Here is an 18,237-nt window from a genome sequence, read left to right as displayed (position 1 = left end):
TAAACTTGATATGATTAAGCTAACTACAATAAACATTAACATAAAGCAATTTATTTTTATATGCGATTCATCACTTATATTCTATAAATATATATTATGAATATCGGTGCACTTTAAAAAAATGCTAATTTAAATATTGAGATCAATTACTTATTAGTTATGTTCATTTTACCTAAGTAAATTAACAACTGTAAACACTAATCAGATACGACTCTTTTATTTTTTTATATGCGATTCATAATTTATATTCTATATATATCATGAATATTGGTGCACTTTAAAAATTATGCTAACTTAAAGATTGAGGTCAATTAATCTAATACTTATATTCATTATAAATCCTATATCTCAATTGGTAAATCCTAAAATTTACATGAATAAGTTAACTATCACGGTGATTTTTTTATTTTTTTTATACATAATTCATCACCTATATTTTATAGATACTATGAGTATTGGTGAAGTATAAAGAAATACAAATTTAAAGGTTAAGATCAAATATGATAGTGGCTTAGTGTTATTTGAATTATTAAATCTACATATATCCTAATTGATTAGTGAATTATAAAAGATTGGTGAATTATAAAAGATGTTTATTTAAATGTTGAGGTCAAATATAATAGTAACTTAATGTTGTTTGAATTATTAAATCTACATATATCATAATTAATTAAATTATTTTTCTTAACCAATTATTTAATTTGAATATTAGATCCTTGAGTTGAATACTAAATTATCCAAACATAACTTTAAAGAATAAATTTATAATACAAATAATAAAACTTATAAATATCAGGTTGAGCTTAAGAAAAAAATCGCTTAAAAACAAAACTTGATAATGGTGACCACAAGAAAAAAATTAATACTTATAATTTCTAACAAAATAAAGCCTCAAAATAAAAAATAAAAAATCACTAACAAATTGCTAAACCGGTCGAAAACCGGCCACCAAAATCGAATCGAAACCCGGCCGATTTACAGGAAACGATGCCGTTTCCTTTGTTGAAAGGAAAAAAGGGATTGTACGCGTTTGGCTCCCTTTTCCAACTCCTTCCTAAGTCATCAGCAAAATGCCCTGCCCTCCATTAAAGAAAGTAAATCCTAGCCTCCACCAATATTGTCGCCGTCTATCTGAGTGAGAGACTGCTGCTGCCGCATCCATCGCACTCAAGAACTTCCATCTTCGTGCTATCAGCGTTCGTTACTTCACCCTCACCATCTCCTGTTCGCTCTCATCAGTCACCTGTTCGCTCTCCATTCCCTGTTCGCTCTCATCAATCGCCTGTTCGCCGTCGTCCGTTCCGCTCAACCGCTCTCCGTCATCGTCAATGCTCACTGCTAGTGCATGTTCATTGTGTTTTTTTTATTGTCCGTTCAGAAACCAAACCCTCTTCATGCTTGTTCCCCGATGGTTAGCGATCGTCATTTTTTAATACTCACTATTGATGTTTTGTTTTTCATTGATTGATGATTATTGATTAAGTGATTTGTTGCTGTTTTATTTTTTTACATTGTGCTTGAGTTAATTGGATGCTCTGTCAGTACTTAGTGCTTGTTCTTGGTTGATTGGCTTTGCTCAGCACTCTGGCTTGTTCTAGCCTATTCTTGATTAATTAACTCTGTTACTAGCTTATTGATTGATACTAAATTGGTACCGATAAACTGTTACTGGCTTGTTCTTGACTTTTTGGTTAAAGTTTCTTGAATTTGTGCTCATTACCTCATGCAGTCCTTTTTTTTGTTGGTAATCATTGTGGCGAGCTTGTTAATCATTGGCTTATTGATTGATGCTAAATTGGTACTGATAAACTTTTACTGGCCTGTTCTTGGGTTTTTTTTATCTGTTGTTAAATTTTATTAAATTTTCTTGATTTTGTGCTCATGACCTCATTTAGGGATTTTTTTGTTGTTAATCATTGTGCTGAGTTTATTAAAATTAGGTTAAAAACTTTGTTAGTCTTTGTTAATCTTTGTTAAAGCCTTTTAATTTTTGTGTTAACCTTGTGAAAACTATGTTAAATTGGTACTGATAAACTGTTATTGGCTTGTTCTTACTTTTTTCTGATGTTAAATTTTATTAAGCTTTCTTGATTTTGTGCTCATTACCTCACTCAGTGCTTTTTTTGTTATGAATCATTGTGCTGATCTTGTTAAAATTGGGTTTAAATTGATAATCTTTTAGAGTTTATTGTTAATCATTGTGCTGATCTTGATTTACTTGTGATGTATTTACCATCATTTAGAGAGTGCTTATTCTTTGTTTTTTTGTTTCTTTTTCTTTCCTTTTATTTTCAGATACCAAAGAATATATTACAAATTACATATTTAGATTGATTTAGGTTCTCATACTTCGGAGATTGTAGTTATATTTTTGGTAAGTTATCCTTGTTAAAGTTTATTTTTCAACATAATCCTTGAAGATAGGTGGTTTCTTGCCATTCATAGTTTTTGAAAAAAAAAACAAATAAAAATGGAAAAAAGGAATGTGCTGCATTGTTGTTTTGGACTATTGCAATGAGCTTGTTCTATTTTAATCATGCTTGCTTGGCCCAAGTAAAATAAATAAATAAATATGAAAGGACATGTGATGTCTTGGTTTTTTGTTTAAATCATACATATTTACTAATAACTTGGGGAGGAATGGGGACTTCAGTCAGAAGGGGAGGGAGAAGGAGAGAGTAACGGCAGCTCCATGATGCATTCATGTAGAAGTTTTGATGACACACCAACCTCGAAAGACATCAACCACATGTTCAAAATCAGAGATAATCTTTCATGTATACTCAATATATGTTGTGACTGTCTGAATGATAATGAAGTAATTGTGTGTGATAATGGTGATGTTTGGACAAATGAAAAATTTGTGATGCATAAAAAATAGGTAATAAAAAAGGAGGGATCGGATGAATTGGGTTCTTTTGTTGAAAAAGAATTTGCCCTTCTGATGAATGAATCTTTTTTTTTATAGGTAAAATTTACATCAATGATGCATGTGACAGCATAAATTTTTAGAACAAATTGGCCAAATTTCAAACACATTTGTCTGATGCTTTGCATTAGGTGTTGAAACTTCCATCGATGATCAACACATTGTAAAACTTTCACGTGGTAAGACTTTAGGGGAAAGGAATAGCAGCTCCATGATGCATTCATGTAGAAATCCGTTTGTTATCTCTTTATTTAATATCCAGTAACAACAACTTAGCAGCCCAACCATATTTATAATTAATGTGAGCAGCCAAATAGAACATTGAGTAAAATATCTATGGTACATGTTCACATAACCCCTTTTGTGCGAAAGGGAGCATTAATATAAGACATCTATATGTATATAATTATACAGTTGCATATACAGTTACTAATTGCTTATACAGTTGCATATATTTGTATTTAATGTTACTATAATTAATAATTAATAATAAATAATTTATTGTACTCCATAGTTTATTAGTTTGTTTTTAAGTTGTATAATTTTTTTTGCTCATACTAATGGCTTCCATGAGAGCGAGAATAATGACAAAATAATAGCATTGTCAACAATCAACAGAATAAATTGGTTAGATGAATTAATGAAAAATTAGACCGGTGAAATACGGGTGTTGAAAAGAAAAATGCATCCATTTAACATGAGTCGAGGTTGTGACACGTGGACTGCTGAAACCGAAAATTAGGATATTAACTTAGGATAATCATGATTGTTTATGTATTTTTCATTTTGTTTTATAATTTTGGATTTTTATTCAGTGCCCTTTTAGAAGATTTCAATGTTTATAGACTCACAACTAGAAAATGAATTAATACAGATAGATTTACAAACAGATTTAGTCTTTATTACAGACGGATTTTTGATTACCGACTGACGAATTTTGTCCCTCTGTAAAAGCCTCGTCGAAAATTATTTATCGACGGATTTTTACTAGTTACCGATGGATTTTTCCTCTGTAAATTCTCCATCCATTTTCCAAAGGCGAGGAGCTTTCTAACGGATTTTTCATCGGTAATTACAGACGAATTTTCCGACGGCTTTTACGTCAGTAATTATAGACAGATTTTCTGACGAATTTTCCGTCTGTAATTACAAACGGATTTTTTGACAGATTTTTTATCTGTAATTACAGACAAATTTTCTGACAAATTTTCTATCTGTAATTTGAACCTTGAAAAATCATCTAACACTCTGATTACAGACAGAAAATTCATCTGTAAATCCATCAGTAAGATAAAATAAATTTTTTTTATTTTTCCAATTACAAAATAATAGGAGTTTACAATAAGAGATTACAGACAAATTCTTTTTTATTATTCAACGCAAGGCATTACAATAGGAGTTTACACTGATGCTACATAATGAAAAAGTTTACAAATAGATCCTGATCAAGTTTCAACAAACAAAAAGAACACGATTATAAGGTATAATTTTTCTTGTTAGTAATGTCAGTTAGAATCAAATACAAAAGCCACCAAGGGCGAATTCAATCCTGCAGCTCAAATTTTGTGTTTGCTAAGTCTCCATAAAGAAATTGTCTTACAACAAACATGTAAAACGAGGAGTAGATTTGGCAGTCTTTCTCGCTCTTCTCCTCCAACTGCACTCGCCTATGGCCAAATTGGGAGTGCAGTAACCACTGTCACATATTAGTAAAATTCTATGGATTTTGAAAGTGTTGGAGAAGCGAGAACTTCCGAAGGCAACAGATCTATCCATTAAGATGGTTTTTTCTTTCTGCCAGTTTGAGAGATGCGCCTCAACAGTTGAGTTTCCCTTTTCATCCCTCTGTAAGACAAAAATCAAAACCTTATCACAAGTAGATAAAGTAGATACAGAGATAGTAAAGTAGCAGCAGCATCAAAAGCAAAATGGAAGCAACAATGTAGAATGCATTTGTCTTCTTCTGCATATATCAAGAAACCAGTTAAATGGATTCAAACGACTTACATTAAATAGATTCATTTCCATCACATAGTTGGACAAGGCATTAAGGAGTCTTTGAAAATTCACTCTCTCATTATTATGCAATTTGTCAAGTTAAATTCTTCAGGAATTCTGAATCTTTTAATATTTTTCAGAATGATCCTTTTAAAGTAAATTAAAGAAAGGGATAGAACGAAATCATTTATATATTTTAATTAAATTACCCGGCGGCCTTTGGAGAAAGGTTTCCTGTTTCCAGTGCAGCTGTGTGCATCACAGAATTGGTGCAAGAAGAATTCTGAAAAATTGTCAATGTAAGAAAGCAGTAGCTACCAATAACGTGCAACATTTTACAGAAAAGAAACTAATAGCATACCATGGAGTCGGCTTGCTGCAGGACCGTCATTAACAGGAAAACAACTATTTGCTAAGCTCTGTAGAAAACAATTAGAGACAGATATAAATTGTTTATACCATCAATTTAGCCCTTGAATACTTAATAACATAGACAATTTAACCTCCGAATAACTAAATAAGTCCATTTTGTTCAAATGATTTACTCAGTTTGTTGATAAATTTTCCAAACCCACATAGCAACTGATGTTGCACTTGTTTAGTCCTTCAAGGGCTAAATTGTCAAATTTTCAATCTTTTGAGATAAATTGGTGGCTTGAAACAAATCTTGTTAAAACAAATGAATAGACAGACTGATGCACACTTCGCACAGATGTTTATTTCTTGCAGCGGCAGCAGGATTACATTTTGATTTTTTCAACCCAAAATTGATTTCAATGTCACAGTACAATGCGCCACATAGATCTGCTAAGAGCTGGCTCTGATTCTGGATCAAGCACAATGATCTTTCAGTTAGTGATGCTACTACATGTCTACAAGTAATGTTGAGCAAAGAAAGCCACAAGTCTTTTTTGTTTCTTTCAACAGAATTTCTAGTTTTAAAATTCAGACAGGCCAATACCCAATATCTTAATATCAAAATGATAAAAGAATATTATTGACAGGAAATTATTTATGCTTAGGGAAGTTAAACAATCAAAGCATCCAACAGAAATAACCCCAAATAAGGGATCTTTTTTTCTCATCTTTAAGAGGATCAACTAGTCACTATCCGTCAACAGCAGGTTTCTCTATAGTAACCATTGAAATAAGAAAGCATAGAGAAGCTTAGCTTAAATAAAACTAGAATGACCCGATGACAAAGCTTAGATCTAACAGTGGTAACCTTTTAATAAGAGAAATTGTATTGAAGAAAGTATTTCTATTGTGAATAACAAAAGGCGGAAGAGAATGTAACACAGAAAATTACTTAAAGACCGAGAAAAGCATACAGTCAGACCCAGAACTTCCATCTGTGTCAGCATACAGAAGCAGAAAAGCATTATTGTTCTCCAAAATCCAAAACAACAGAGATACACACAAAAAGAAGATTTGAATAAGATGCGCAAGTACTCACTGTGTGGATTTGGCGAGTATGCAAAATCAGGAATCTACAAAAAACAAATAAAAAGGAATTTCAAAATAGAATATTAATAACGCCAAACAGGGCCTTAAACTTTATCATGATATAAAAAATAAAAATTAAAAAAAGGGTCCAAGAAAGACCTGATGATGCCCATTTTGGGTGGTTTTCAGCGGTGGCGAGTCCCCATCAGCTGCAAATGTAAATGCAACGCCAACAATTATCATCAAACACTTGGATTTCTAATTCCTTAACTAAGAAAAATGTCCCAAAACATTTGAGTTGAGGTTTGGTTTTACCCATGAGAGAAGCTGTTCCACCCGGTTGATTCAACCTCACCCACTCATCCACAATTTCCTTCCACTTCCTGCAAATAAAACAGCTCAATCAAGTACACTGAAATTATGATAAGATTAATTCAATTTTGAAAATAAAAAGAAAAGTAGTGTTTAATCAACAACCTCACAAGTAGCTTCACCTGTTTATCAAGCTCCCTAGCTCTGGCCTCCACTTCTTGGCGTTTTTCCTTTACAACTCTTAACTGTCAATATAATCAAGCAGATATATTAAATATCACATAATTTGAGTTTAAAACCAACTTTGTTAGGCCAGAAGAGCGCCACCTTTTCTAATATAACTGGCAATTTCCTTCTGCTTGTAGTCTAACTTTCACAAGATCAGTTGGATTTGCAACTGCAATTGCCACAGTACCTGTTGATAACACAAAGTAAAAAATAATTGCATTACGTATCCAAATAGAATAATATTTATTCTTCATAGTAAAAAGACAAGAATCCACATATTAGAAAACAAAAATACTTTTAGAAAACATATTAGTTTGAATTAGAAACTAAAAAATTATGATCGATGAGATATAAAAGTCCTTACTTGCTAATTTTAGAGAACTAAAAGTACTTATAAGATGAGATATATGAACTAAAAGTACTCTCTGCCAAACCATACTCGATGATGCTCATGGCACACGCCCTTGACACTCTTTGACTATGCCAAGCATGCTCCAGGATGAAACTGGATCACAGATAAAAAGATATAGAATTTTCATATTTTCAAGTAATATACTTTCCGCGTTCAAAATATCTGTGACTTAAAAAAATTGATAAGATAATATCAAGATACCAAATTCTCAAAGAGACAGATATTTTAGAATGGAGGAAAACAATGGAAAGCATGAGGCATACATGATATGACCGTACAATAGGTTACACGGTTCTTGAAAATATACTACCATGGTACCAATCATATATGATTGTGTATAGTACTTGTGCATCATTAAATGGTGAACAAAGAATTTTGATATTATTATATGAAATAGAACAGGAAGCTAGTAGAACTTACTTCACCACTATTGCTGTTACAAAATGCACATTCTGCTTGCAAATCAGAAGACCGCAAAGGCATTTACAGCCAATAAACTGAATTGATGAAATGCTAATGCAAACTGACCAACCCGCCACCAAGGACAGAGGCAGTAAAAATTGATTACGCAAGGTAAATCAAGGAAATGCCAAATACTAAATGAAATAATAGTATGTACTTGAAGCCTTCTCCTTCATGATTTATATGGCAGTTAAGAGTTGTAGAGGAAATATTGACAGTATGTACTTGAAGCCTTCTCTAAGCTCCCTAGATCCCTTAGCATGAAATATGGCATACTTTTCTATCATAGATGAAAGTGAAATATAATGGCTGAACAGAAAATTAATTTAGTACAAATTAAAAAATTACCAAATTATGAATGAAAATTATGAATAAAAATTACCAAATCAGACCTAGTAAAAGAACATAATTGCATGCATGTACATGTACGACAGGACTTGGCGGTTATGGTTAGGTGTTATGATTTATCACTTAGAAACCATTAACTAACCAATATTAATTATTTTCTTATACTAAAATTATTGATCTCTTGCAATTTTTCATGACTTATCCCCTAATTGGGACCCTCTCAGAAAATGAAGCTCATGAAACATTTGATCTTAGTTTGTTATAGCACCACTCTCAAGATGAATCGACAAAAAAGTAGTATACGTACGATTCCCGTTATTCATAGGAAAAGAAAAGATCTCTAGCTACAAAATTATTGAGCTGATGCACAAATCAAATAAATATTTAGTTAAATTTATTGAAGAATTTTTCTTTAAAAAAAATTTCATATTTCTGTTGATAAGATATTAATAAATGAGTGGTGGGGGTGGCTTATCTACTTGGTTCATCATTGGATAACGGTGGTACTGCCCTACTAGTTTGGATAATTCGGAGTCTTTGTGTAAGCCTGGCATAATGGCATCTGTTAGTACTTACTAGTTCGCAATTGTTTGAATCAGTACAAAAAAACTTCAAAAAAAAAAACAAAAGATTAAAATTCTTTATAAATGTTCCAACCCCCCAATCCTCACCTACAATTGATCAAGTCAGGAATGGACTCCACCATCACTCAATAACCCAATGAGATGCAACGTGCCATTGGCAAAACTTTCCTGTATGTACTTGAAGCCTTCTCCTTCATAAATTTTTCCAGATTCAAGAGCAAGGTCCACAAGCTTGGCACTAGGATAAACAATAAACACCACAAAATCCCAATCCTCAGACAAGTTAGGAGAACATTTTAACAAGAAAGGCTAAGGATTAAGGAGTACACACATCTGAAAATTCTAAATGACCAATTATTTAAGAATACAGAGTTCCAAATCAAAGCAATATACCATGTAGTATCTATAATGGCTTCTACCAACTAGCTATAAAAGTCAGAAAGAATTGGTAGCAGATATCATCATGTATTTAGTTGGTAAATGAACAAAAACATATCAGAAAGAAATCTAAAGTCAGAAAGCAGAAAGCCATAAACTATAGAATAAAGGAGCACAAAAGCAACCTGATATCTTTGGCAATCACTGTATCGCCATCTGCAGCTCTAAGATGTAGCAGAACTACCTCCTCAAGACGACCATCTCTATATGCATGCTGTAATTGAGACATAAAACGTAATTAGGCTGCTTCCAATTTTTAAAAGATGCCTTTTACTCACCAATCAAGCATCAATTTTAACATGGTTGTAAAAACAGTGCCTTTTCAACTATTTTGAGTTCAAAAAATTTGCATTCATGTACCAATTTCATGTAATAATGTCTCAAATCTAACTAATCAGAAAACAACCTAAAAATCCTATTTTAAACATTTCTCAGCTATTCTGAATCAAAACCTAATCTAATCCTATTTTAACAACCTAAAAATCCACTAATCAGAAAACAAATCTAACCTGATCGCTTGTCCCTCACAACTCTCGCCATGTTAAATGAAGGGAATCTTGTGAAGGCCTTCGACAAAACGTCGTCGTCCACCTCGTTCCCTAGGTCGCCGCAGAACAAGCGATGCTCGTTCTCTGGCCACTCGGCCAGCGAGGGATCCTCCCACGTCTACCCGGCGGCACGGCAGGGAACTGCCTTCTGCTTCGCGTCGGTCTTGTGGTCGACGTCGCTGCTGGCTATGGCGGTCTTCACGCTCTTGAGAGCCTCCGGGTTGATGGTCTGGGCGTTGCGCTGGAAGAGTTGCTGAGCGTCGCGCTGGAATTGGTAGTGGTGTGATGGTGGAGGAGGATAGCTGTATGCGGCAGCAGCGAGGGCAGCGGCGACGGTGGGAGGAGGGGGATGAGGGAGAGGGGGCATAAGGCGGTTGTTGAAGGTGAAAGGGGGTGGGGAAGTAAGAGGGATCGGAGGAAGAGTAGGTGAATTGAGACGAGGAGGAGGAAGATGAGGAAGGATTTGCCATGGAATTCGATCGATCTGGATATTTGGGATTGAAATTAGGGTTTGTTATTTCAGACACATTAGAAGTTTAGTGTTTATTTCGTTTGATTTGTGTTGTGTGAATAGAGTTCGGGCAATAGTAGGTTTAACTTATTATTTTTGACAAAAAATTTTAAATTATAGACGAATTTTTTTGTCTATAATAATTTAATAAAATGCAGTATTTTTGTCTATTTAATTACAGATGGATTTTTCATCTGTAATCATTTCTCATAAAAAAAATTAATTTTTTTAATAGATTTATTGATGGATTTTTTTTCCGTCTATAATTTATGCTAATTTTTTTTTGTTTTTTGATAAAAAAATTTTCTAAAATTTTGTCTGTATTTTTGTCGAATAAAATTCGTTGGAAATATCCATGTGTAATAACTTATTTTTTAGTAGTGACTATATCTAAAGAATGAACTAGTTGCATGCTCTTCATGCACTTCTTTAGCTTAATAAGATTATTTCCTTACACCTGGATCACTTAGATATTTTAAATTAAATATGAATGATTTAAAGTGTGAAAGACCGAAATGCCAAGAAAGTATAGTAGCCATGGTTCTGAAAACCGGACCGGACCGGCCGGTTCAACCGGAAAAACCGGAAACCGATCAGTTAACCGATCCGGGTAAACTCAAAAATTGGTCAGCAAAAAATCGGTAAAAAACCGGTCGAACCGGCCGGTTAATCGATAAACCGGTCAAACCGACCGGTTTTTTAACGGTTTTTTAACGATTTTTTATTAAATTAATATATTTAAAATTATTTTTAGATTTTTTAATAATTTTATTTAATATTTAATTAAACCGGTTGAATTCCAGTTGAATCCCGATCGAACCATTGAACCATTGAACCAGTAACTTCACCGATTCATTGATCGGTCCGGTTCTCGCAACCTTGATAGTAGCATAGGTGAAACGCTTCCTAAGTTATATGTATACACATATGTTGTAGACAACTAATTATATAAAGTTAAATTATTCTATTTTTCGTTATAATTTTATTAAATTTATAATTAAATTTGTATATTAAAAATTTAATTAAATTATTATATCAATTTTAAATTTATAATTATATTTTTATTATTTTAAAAATATTTTAATTTAATAAAATATATTGACACATTTAATAATGATGTGAAATAAATAAAATATTATTATAATATTATTGTTAAAAGGATCTAATTATAAATTTAAAACTAATGTAAAAATCTAATTAAAAATGGTAGAAATTTGACAGAATAATTATTCAATATATAATTCACGGAAATCACATTTTACATAGTAACTAACTAGACTATAAAAAGTTATAAACTAGAATCCATCATCATCTTACATGTACATAAAAGATAGTCACTAGTAATTTATATAAAATATATATTAAAATATAAAATATATATTAAAAATAAATTAAATAATATATAATAATAATTAATTTAGTTATTCATAGTATTTTTTAATTAAAATTAATCACTTAAATAAAATTAAAATCCGTGAGTCATGTTTGACATATCATCATAATCTTGTAATTTTCTTAGTTTCAGGCATATAAAACTCGGCGGCGATACTCTCCCAAAGCCCATATGGGAAATATGTTTCTATATAATGAGTAGTTTAGGGTACAGTTCCTCATAAACACTCCCGTTATTCCCTGCATAGTTTAATGGTTTTGTTCATTAATAACTATACATAAAGATAAGTTTGATGAGAAAATTATGATTAAGAATAAGTTAAAACTTATATATATATTATATATATGTTACCTGCTGTGGGAAGTCTCCATCTTCCATTTGTGAATTGATTAGTATCTTTATTCCACGATGTATAGGTGTTGGATCAATCTTAGCCTTGTTTCACCAAAACATTAATTATATAATTAGCACAATAACTTTATTTTTTGTTTTGTTAAAAATATAATCATTTATATATATGATCTCTTCTTATTAATTTAAGTTTTTAAAAAAAATAATTTCATAACATAATATCAAATAACAACTTTTATGACTAAAAGATTTAGAATTCAATCCTTATTAAAGTCTAAAAAAAAAATTTCGACATAAAAATTTTAAAATTTAAAAATAGAGAAAAAAAAGTCTATACAAAAATTTAAATAAATTCAAAAAAAACTCTTATTTAAGATATGTTAGAGATATGACTATTTGTATACTTTCTTTTATTCGATTAAGATATTAGATTATTATATTATAGTTATTATTATTATTTGTTGTCTTTTTTAATATATTTCATTGTTGTTTTTTTTTTTTTTTTTTTGATAAATATACTTCATTGTTGTTAGTCGTTGTGCTATACGTTAATTCTTCCTTGTATATTGTTAGATCAATGAATGAAAATTATGAAACTGCACATGAAATGTGGATAAAAATGAGAATTAAGCAAAATTCAGCAACCACTAGTAATCACAATGACGCTACCCCCAGCTTTGAGTCCTGGGAGAATGACTCCATTACACACTTTGGTAATTCTCTCTACCCCCTCTCTCCTCTCACCCATTACCTTTTATTCCTCTGAGATCCTAACTAACTGCCTATATGGAATCACTATCATGCTCTCCCTCTATTTGTTCATATGGTAATCCTTCATCCATGATGGGGCTCTTCTTTCTCTCTTACTTGTTGGGCCTTTTTCGGTTGCTAACCCATCTTCTGCTTCCACATTCTTTTCTGGTTCCTCAATTGGGCTGCTGTTGTTTTGAGTTTGCTGGCTTGGTTCCTTGTTGGGCGTATCAATTACACCCTCCCTGAGAACAACCTTGTCCTCAAGGTTGAGTTCGGGAAACAACTTCAGTAACTCATCCCAATCCACCCATGATGTCTCATCTCTTGGCAAGCCTTCCCAGTCCACCAAGACTTGCATCACTTGCCTCCCATCCCTCTCGACTGAGCGCTGTCCCACAATCGCCGTCGGCACTGGCTGGAACGATGCAGGGGCCACGGTTAGGATGGGTGCGTCAACAGTTTGCGCGCCGTGGAACTCTTTCAGCATAGATACGTGGAAGACGGGGTGGATCGTACTCCCCTCCGGTAGCTCTAAGCGATACGCAGTCTTCCCCACTTTACTCCTCACTCGGTAGGGCCCGAAATATCTTCGGCCAAGTTTAGGATGTTCCCGGCGAGACAACGACAATTGCCGGTAAGGTTTGAGCTTAAGCAACACCCAATCTCCCACCTTAAATTCCTTATCTTTCCGATTCCGATCTGCTTGCTTCTTCATGCGCCGTCTAGCTTGGTGCAGGTAATACGCGAGTTCATCATTCAAAATCTCACGAGTGCGTAAAAACAAGTCAACCTCTAGTACTGGAGAGGACCCCGGTGTATATCCTGGTGGTAGATTCATTGGAAACCCATGTAAAGCTTCGTGTGGTGTCATTTGGATTGCTGAATGGTAGGAACTGTTATAACAAAACTCTGCCCATGGTAGGAAGGTTGCCCATTGTTGGGGTTGAGAATGAGAAAAGGCACGCAGATATTGTTCAAGGGAGCGATTAGTGACTTCCGTTTGGCCGTCGGTTTGAGGGTGATACGCCGTACTGTAGTGGAGGTGAGTGCCACTAAATTCGAAAAGGTTGCGCCAGAAACGACTGAGGAATAGGGGGTCTCTATCAGATACAATGGAGGAAGGGAACCCATGAAGCTTCACTACTGACCCAATGAAAATTCTTGCTACCGTGCTAGCCGTGAACCCAGCTCGTAATGGTTCAAAGTGTGCCGTTTTGCTAAAGCGATCCACAACCACCAAGATTGCAGAGTATCCAACAGACTTCGGCAGTTGAACAATGAAGTCCATTGAGAGTTCCATCCACGGCCCACTTAGCACAAGTAAAGGTTGCAATAACCCTTGTTGCTTAGAAGTCATATATTTGGTTGATTGGCAAACATCACATTCCTGAATGAACTTATGAATATTTTTACGCAGACCCGGCCAAAAGAAAAGCTCCCCAATAGCCTTATAGGTTTTGAGCTCACCATGATGCCCAGCCATTGGAGTGTTATGAAACTCCTGAAGCAGTTGTGTGCGGATGCCTTCGAAATCGGGGACCCAAATTTTGCCACGATAAACCAACAACCCATCTTGAAAGAGGAAATCAGAGGGCAATTCTCCTTGCTTATATTGTTCAATAAGCAATTTTGTCTCTGGATCTTCTCTAGTGGCACGCAACAATGTAGGAATTAAAGCCGATTGAACTGATGAGAAAGCTTGAAAGCAAACTGGTGGTGCTTCCTCCCCTTGTCGAGACAAAGCATCAGCAACTTTGTTTGAGGATCCCGACCGATACACCACCTCAAAATCATACCCCAGCAGCTTAGTAAGGTAATACTGTTGGTCAGGGGTCAACACCACTTGCTTCATAAGCTCACGAAGGCCCTGGTGATCAGTCTTAATGACGAAACGGCGACCCAGAAGGTAATGCCTCCATTTTGCAACAGCTTGTATGATAGCATAAAGTTCTCTAACATACACCGATGCCATCGACAACCTTCCACTGAGTTTCTTGCTGAAATAAGCAATGGGGTGTCCCTTTTGGGATAAAACAGCTCCGATTCCATGACTCGAAGCATCTGTCTCCACTATAAAGGGTTGAGAAAAATCAGGAAGGGCAAGTACTGGAGTGTGAGTAAGAGCAGCTTTAAGCCTCTCAAAGGCCAAGTCAGCTAGATGATCCCAGTGAAAGCTACTTTGCTTGAGCAGGTCCGTCAATGGGGCAGCAAGATGCGCATACTGAGCTACAAAGCGTCGATAGTAACCAGTGAGACCAAGAAAACCCCGTAGTTGTTTCAAGTTGGTTGGTTTTGGCCATTCAACTATGGCAGCTATCTTGGAAGCATCTACTTGCACCCCGGCACCACTGACCACATGACCAAGATATTCTACTTGGGTTTGACAGAAAACACATTTCGAAAGTTTGGCAACAAATTGGTTCTGTTGCAGCACTGACAGGGTAGTGTGCAAATGGCAAAGGTGTTCTTCCTTAGACTGGCTATAAACGAGAATGTCGTCAAAAAAAACCGCTACAAATTTCCGAATATAAGGACGAAACAATTTGTTCATAGTAGCCTGAAATGTGGAAGGGGCATTGGTTAACCCAAAGGGCATAACAATGAACTCATAATGTCCCAAGTGCGTCCGAAAGGCTGTTTTCGGAATGTCACTTTCACGCACTCTAATTTGATGGTAGCCAGAACGGAGGTCAATCTTAGAAAAATACTCGGCACCACCTAATTCATCAAGGATTTCATCAATATTTGGGATCGGAAACTTATCTTTAATGGTAATTGCATTCAATGCGCGATAGTCCACGCAAAAACGCCAGCTCCCATCCTTCTTGCGCACGAGTAATACTGGGCTGGAGAAAGCACTGTGACTCTCTCTAATAACCCCTGCTTGTAGCATTTCCTCCACCAATTTCTCAATCTCTTCCTTCTGATAGTGTGGGTAACGATAGGGGCGTACATTTACCGGTTCTGCTCCATGTTGGAGGTGAATTTGGTGCTCAATTTCTCTGGGTGGAGGTAACTCAGTGGGTTCTTGGAACACCTTGTGGTACTCTTCCAATACCTGCTGCACTTGTTGGTCTTGCTGTTCTGGTGTGGCTACAAGTTCATTCGATTCCAGCACTCTTAAATGAAGGAAGGAAGCGATGACATCGGCAGTGACCATCTTGTTAAGAGTTCTGCCTCCGATTGCCCCTGGCTGGAACAACCGCTCACCTTGCAGCTTAACAGTCTGTCCCCCTACCACGAATTCCATTGTTAAATTCAGGTAATTCATTGTTACATCACCTAATTGCATTAACCATTGTGCACCCAAAACAATATCAGCTCCTTTGATATCAAGAATGAAGGTTTCTAACCGGAATCCAAATCCTTGCATATGCAGCGGCACCTGATTGCATTTGGAAACGCAGCCAATACACTCGCCATTACCAACATACACATTCAACTGCGGTACTTGAGTGATTGGTAAGCCCACTTTCCTTGCTGTCGCTGATTTTATGAAATTATGGGTGCTTCCCCCATCCACTAATACCATCACCGGGTTCCCTTCACAGGTTCCAGCAATTCTAATAGTTTCTGGATGGTACACCCCCACCATGGCATTGAAGCTTATCTCCACCACGCCTTCCTCCGGAATGGGTGTTCCCAAGCTGGCCGAGTCACCTTCTGGGTTAGTCATTTCGGTCTGCCACCCCTGAAGTATCTCATCCATTTCTTCACCTCCCACCAGTAGTAGAAAGGACGATTTGCACTTATGTCCCACCGAATACTTTTCATCACAATAATAGCAAAGTCCCTTCTCGCGTCGGTGTTTAATCTCGGCAGCTGTGAGTCGCCGATGGGGAGTATTGCTTCCGCTCTGTGAGCCAGGAGGTCCCTTTTCAGGTACCGGGGACTTCAATGATGCGGATGACGAGGGTGGTCGTAGCAATGGTGGTCGAATAGGGCTGAGAGTGGTAGGAGTACCTCCGGTAGTACGGTGGCTGTGCGGTCGCAGGTTGAGAGCATTCGCACTATGCTTCTGCTCATGAAGTTTGGCAAGGGCGACCGCTTCTACATATGTCTTAGGCTTTGCAAGCATGAGCTCGCACTTGAGTGCATCGTTCAACCCGGCCGTAAAGAGCGACACTAGCCAATCCTCCGTCAGTCCCGTGACTTGGTTGGACAGATCTTCGAATTGGGACTGGTACTCTGCGACCGTGGAATGTTGTTGCAGATCTTTCAACGCTGCCTTTGGGTCATGAAAAATATTGCGGCCGAACCGAGTGCATAACGCCTCCAAGAATCCCTCCCAAGTATACGTGATGCCATTATTTACGCACCAACGGTACCATGTATATGCTGGGCCGGTGAGGTGGAAGGACAAGAGCCGCACTCTCCAAGCCTCTGGTACCGCGTAAAGCTCGAAATACTCCCTGGCTCGGAAGGTCCATTCCTCCACTCCCTCGCCGTTAAAAACCGGTAGCTCGGCCCGAACTCCCTTCGGCCATTGTGACAGATGAAGGTTCCCCGTAGACCCCGCAGAATCCAAACTCTCTCCATGTTCCGGTATCGCTTGCTTGAGCTTCAAGCTTTCCTTGAGCATCTTCTCAATGCTCTTAACCGACGTTTCCACAGATCCAAGTCGGCTTTGGGTTTCCGCAACCTGAGCAATGGTTTCGATCTGCCCTCTCTGAAGCGCTGCGATCTCGGACCGATGTTGTTGGTAAGCATCCTCCAAGCGGGACAGTGGAGTTCCTGATTCCATTTTCAAATCTCTCAACGAGAGCACCAATTTGTTAGATCAATGAATGAAAATTATGAAACTGCACATGAAATGTGGATAAAAATGAGAATTAAGCAAAATTCAGCAACCACTAGTAATCACAATGACGCTACCCCCAGCTTTGAGTCCTGGGAGAATGACTCCATTACACACTTTGGTAATTCTCTCTACCCCCTCTCTCCTCTCACCCATTACCTTTTATTCCTCTGAGATCCTAACTAACTGCCTATATGGAATCACTATCATGCTCTCCCTCTATTTGTTCATATGGTAATCCTTCATCCATGATGGGGCTCTTCTTTCTCTCTTACTTGTTGGGCCTTTTTCGGTTGCTAACCCATCTTCTGCTTCCACATTCTTTTCTGGTTCCTCAATTGGGCTGCTGTTGTTTTGAGTTTGCTGGCTTGGTTCCTTGTTGGGCGTATCATATATTCCATGTAGTTATTAACAATAAGGCCTCTTGAACTTAGCATAAAAAATTACCATAATAAGGAACACCTTTTTTATCTGATAGAGTCACGTGTTGAAACTCGAAAGTGTCATAGCATAATGTTATTAGTAAGATTAAAATGAAACACTTTTAGAATAAATTTTTTCATTATAAGAATAACTTGAGAATAATATACCATAAAAAGTGACATTAACTAGGAAATGCGAATGAAACACAATTTTAAAATAAAATTTTTCATTATGAGTATTTGGTGAATAATATACAATAATAGAATAGTGACATTATCAATTAAGAAATAATAATATTCATTT

The 18,237-nt window shown here is 36.0% G+C and overlaps 2 protein-coding genes and 1 pseudogene across 6 annotated transcripts in view; all 3 read right to left on the bottom strand.

Moving 5' to 3' along the window:
• Positions 1 to 4,278: 4,278 nt before the first annotated feature.
• Positions 4,279 to 8,787, bottom strand: LOC130980197 (uncharacterized). Of its 4 annotated transcripts, none has more exons than XM_057903850.1 (10): positions 7,278 to 8,787; positions 7,013 to 7,100; positions 6,851 to 6,930; positions 6,689 to 6,756; positions 6,533 to 6,582; positions 6,384 to 6,417; positions 5,631 to 5,753; positions 5,289 to 5,346; positions 5,137 to 5,210; positions 4,279 to 4,774 (listed from the first exon to the last, which is right to left on the bottom strand). In XM_057903850.1, the coding sequence occupies exons 5-10, from the start codon at positions 6,544 to 6,546 to the stop codon at positions 4,526 to 4,528; spliced, it is 552 nt and encodes a 183-aa protein (XP_057759833.1). In that variant the 5' UTR covers positions 6,547 to 6,582; positions 6,689 to 6,756; positions 6,851 to 6,930; positions 7,013 to 7,100; positions 7,278 to 8,787; the 3' UTR covers positions 4,279 to 4,525. The 4 variants fall into 4 exon arrangements, with proteins under 4 accessions (XP_057759833.1, XP_057759834.1, XP_057759835.1 ...); XM_057903851.1 differs by having other exon boundaries at positions 6,868 to 6,930; XM_057903852.1 differs by lacking the exon at positions 5,631 to 5,753 and having other exon boundaries at positions 7,278 to 8,785.
• Positions 8,788 to 8,809: 22 nt separating this feature from the next.
• On the bottom strand, positions 8,810 to 11,428 carry LOC130980198 (uncharacterized; annotated as a pseudogene).
• Positions 11,429 to 11,554: 126 nt separating this feature from the next.
• LOC130980196 (lupeol synthase-like) overlaps positions 11,555 to 18,237 on the bottom strand; it is a 31,471-nt gene continuing 24,788 nt past the window's right edge. Inside the window, exons 18-19 of one of the 2 annotated variants that reach the window (XM_057903848.1) lie at positions 11,961 to 12,044; positions 11,555 to 11,848 (exon numbers count right to left, since the gene is read on the bottom strand). In XM_057903848.1, the coding sequence (XP_057759831.1) occupies positions 11,738 to 11,848; positions 11,961 to 12,044 (195 nt within the window). In that variant the 3' untranslated portion in view covers positions 11,555 to 11,737. Of the gene's footprint in view, positions 11,849 to 11,960; positions 12,045 to 17,527; positions 17,887 to 18,237 lie in introns of those variants that run through there. The other variant, XM_057903849.1, reaches the window with a different exon arrangement.

The sequence above is a fragment of the Arachis stenosperma genome, chromosome 5 (assembly GCF_014773155.1).
Source record: "Arachis stenosperma cultivar V10309 chromosome 5, arast.V10309.gnm1.PFL2, whole genome shotgun sequence".
NCBI classification, from domain to species: Eukaryota; Viridiplantae; Streptophyta; class Magnoliopsida; order Fabales; family Fabaceae; genus Arachis; species Arachis stenosperma.
The sequence above is the reverse complement of the archived record's forward strand: the minus strand, read 5'-3'. Positions and strand labels throughout refer to the sequence as shown.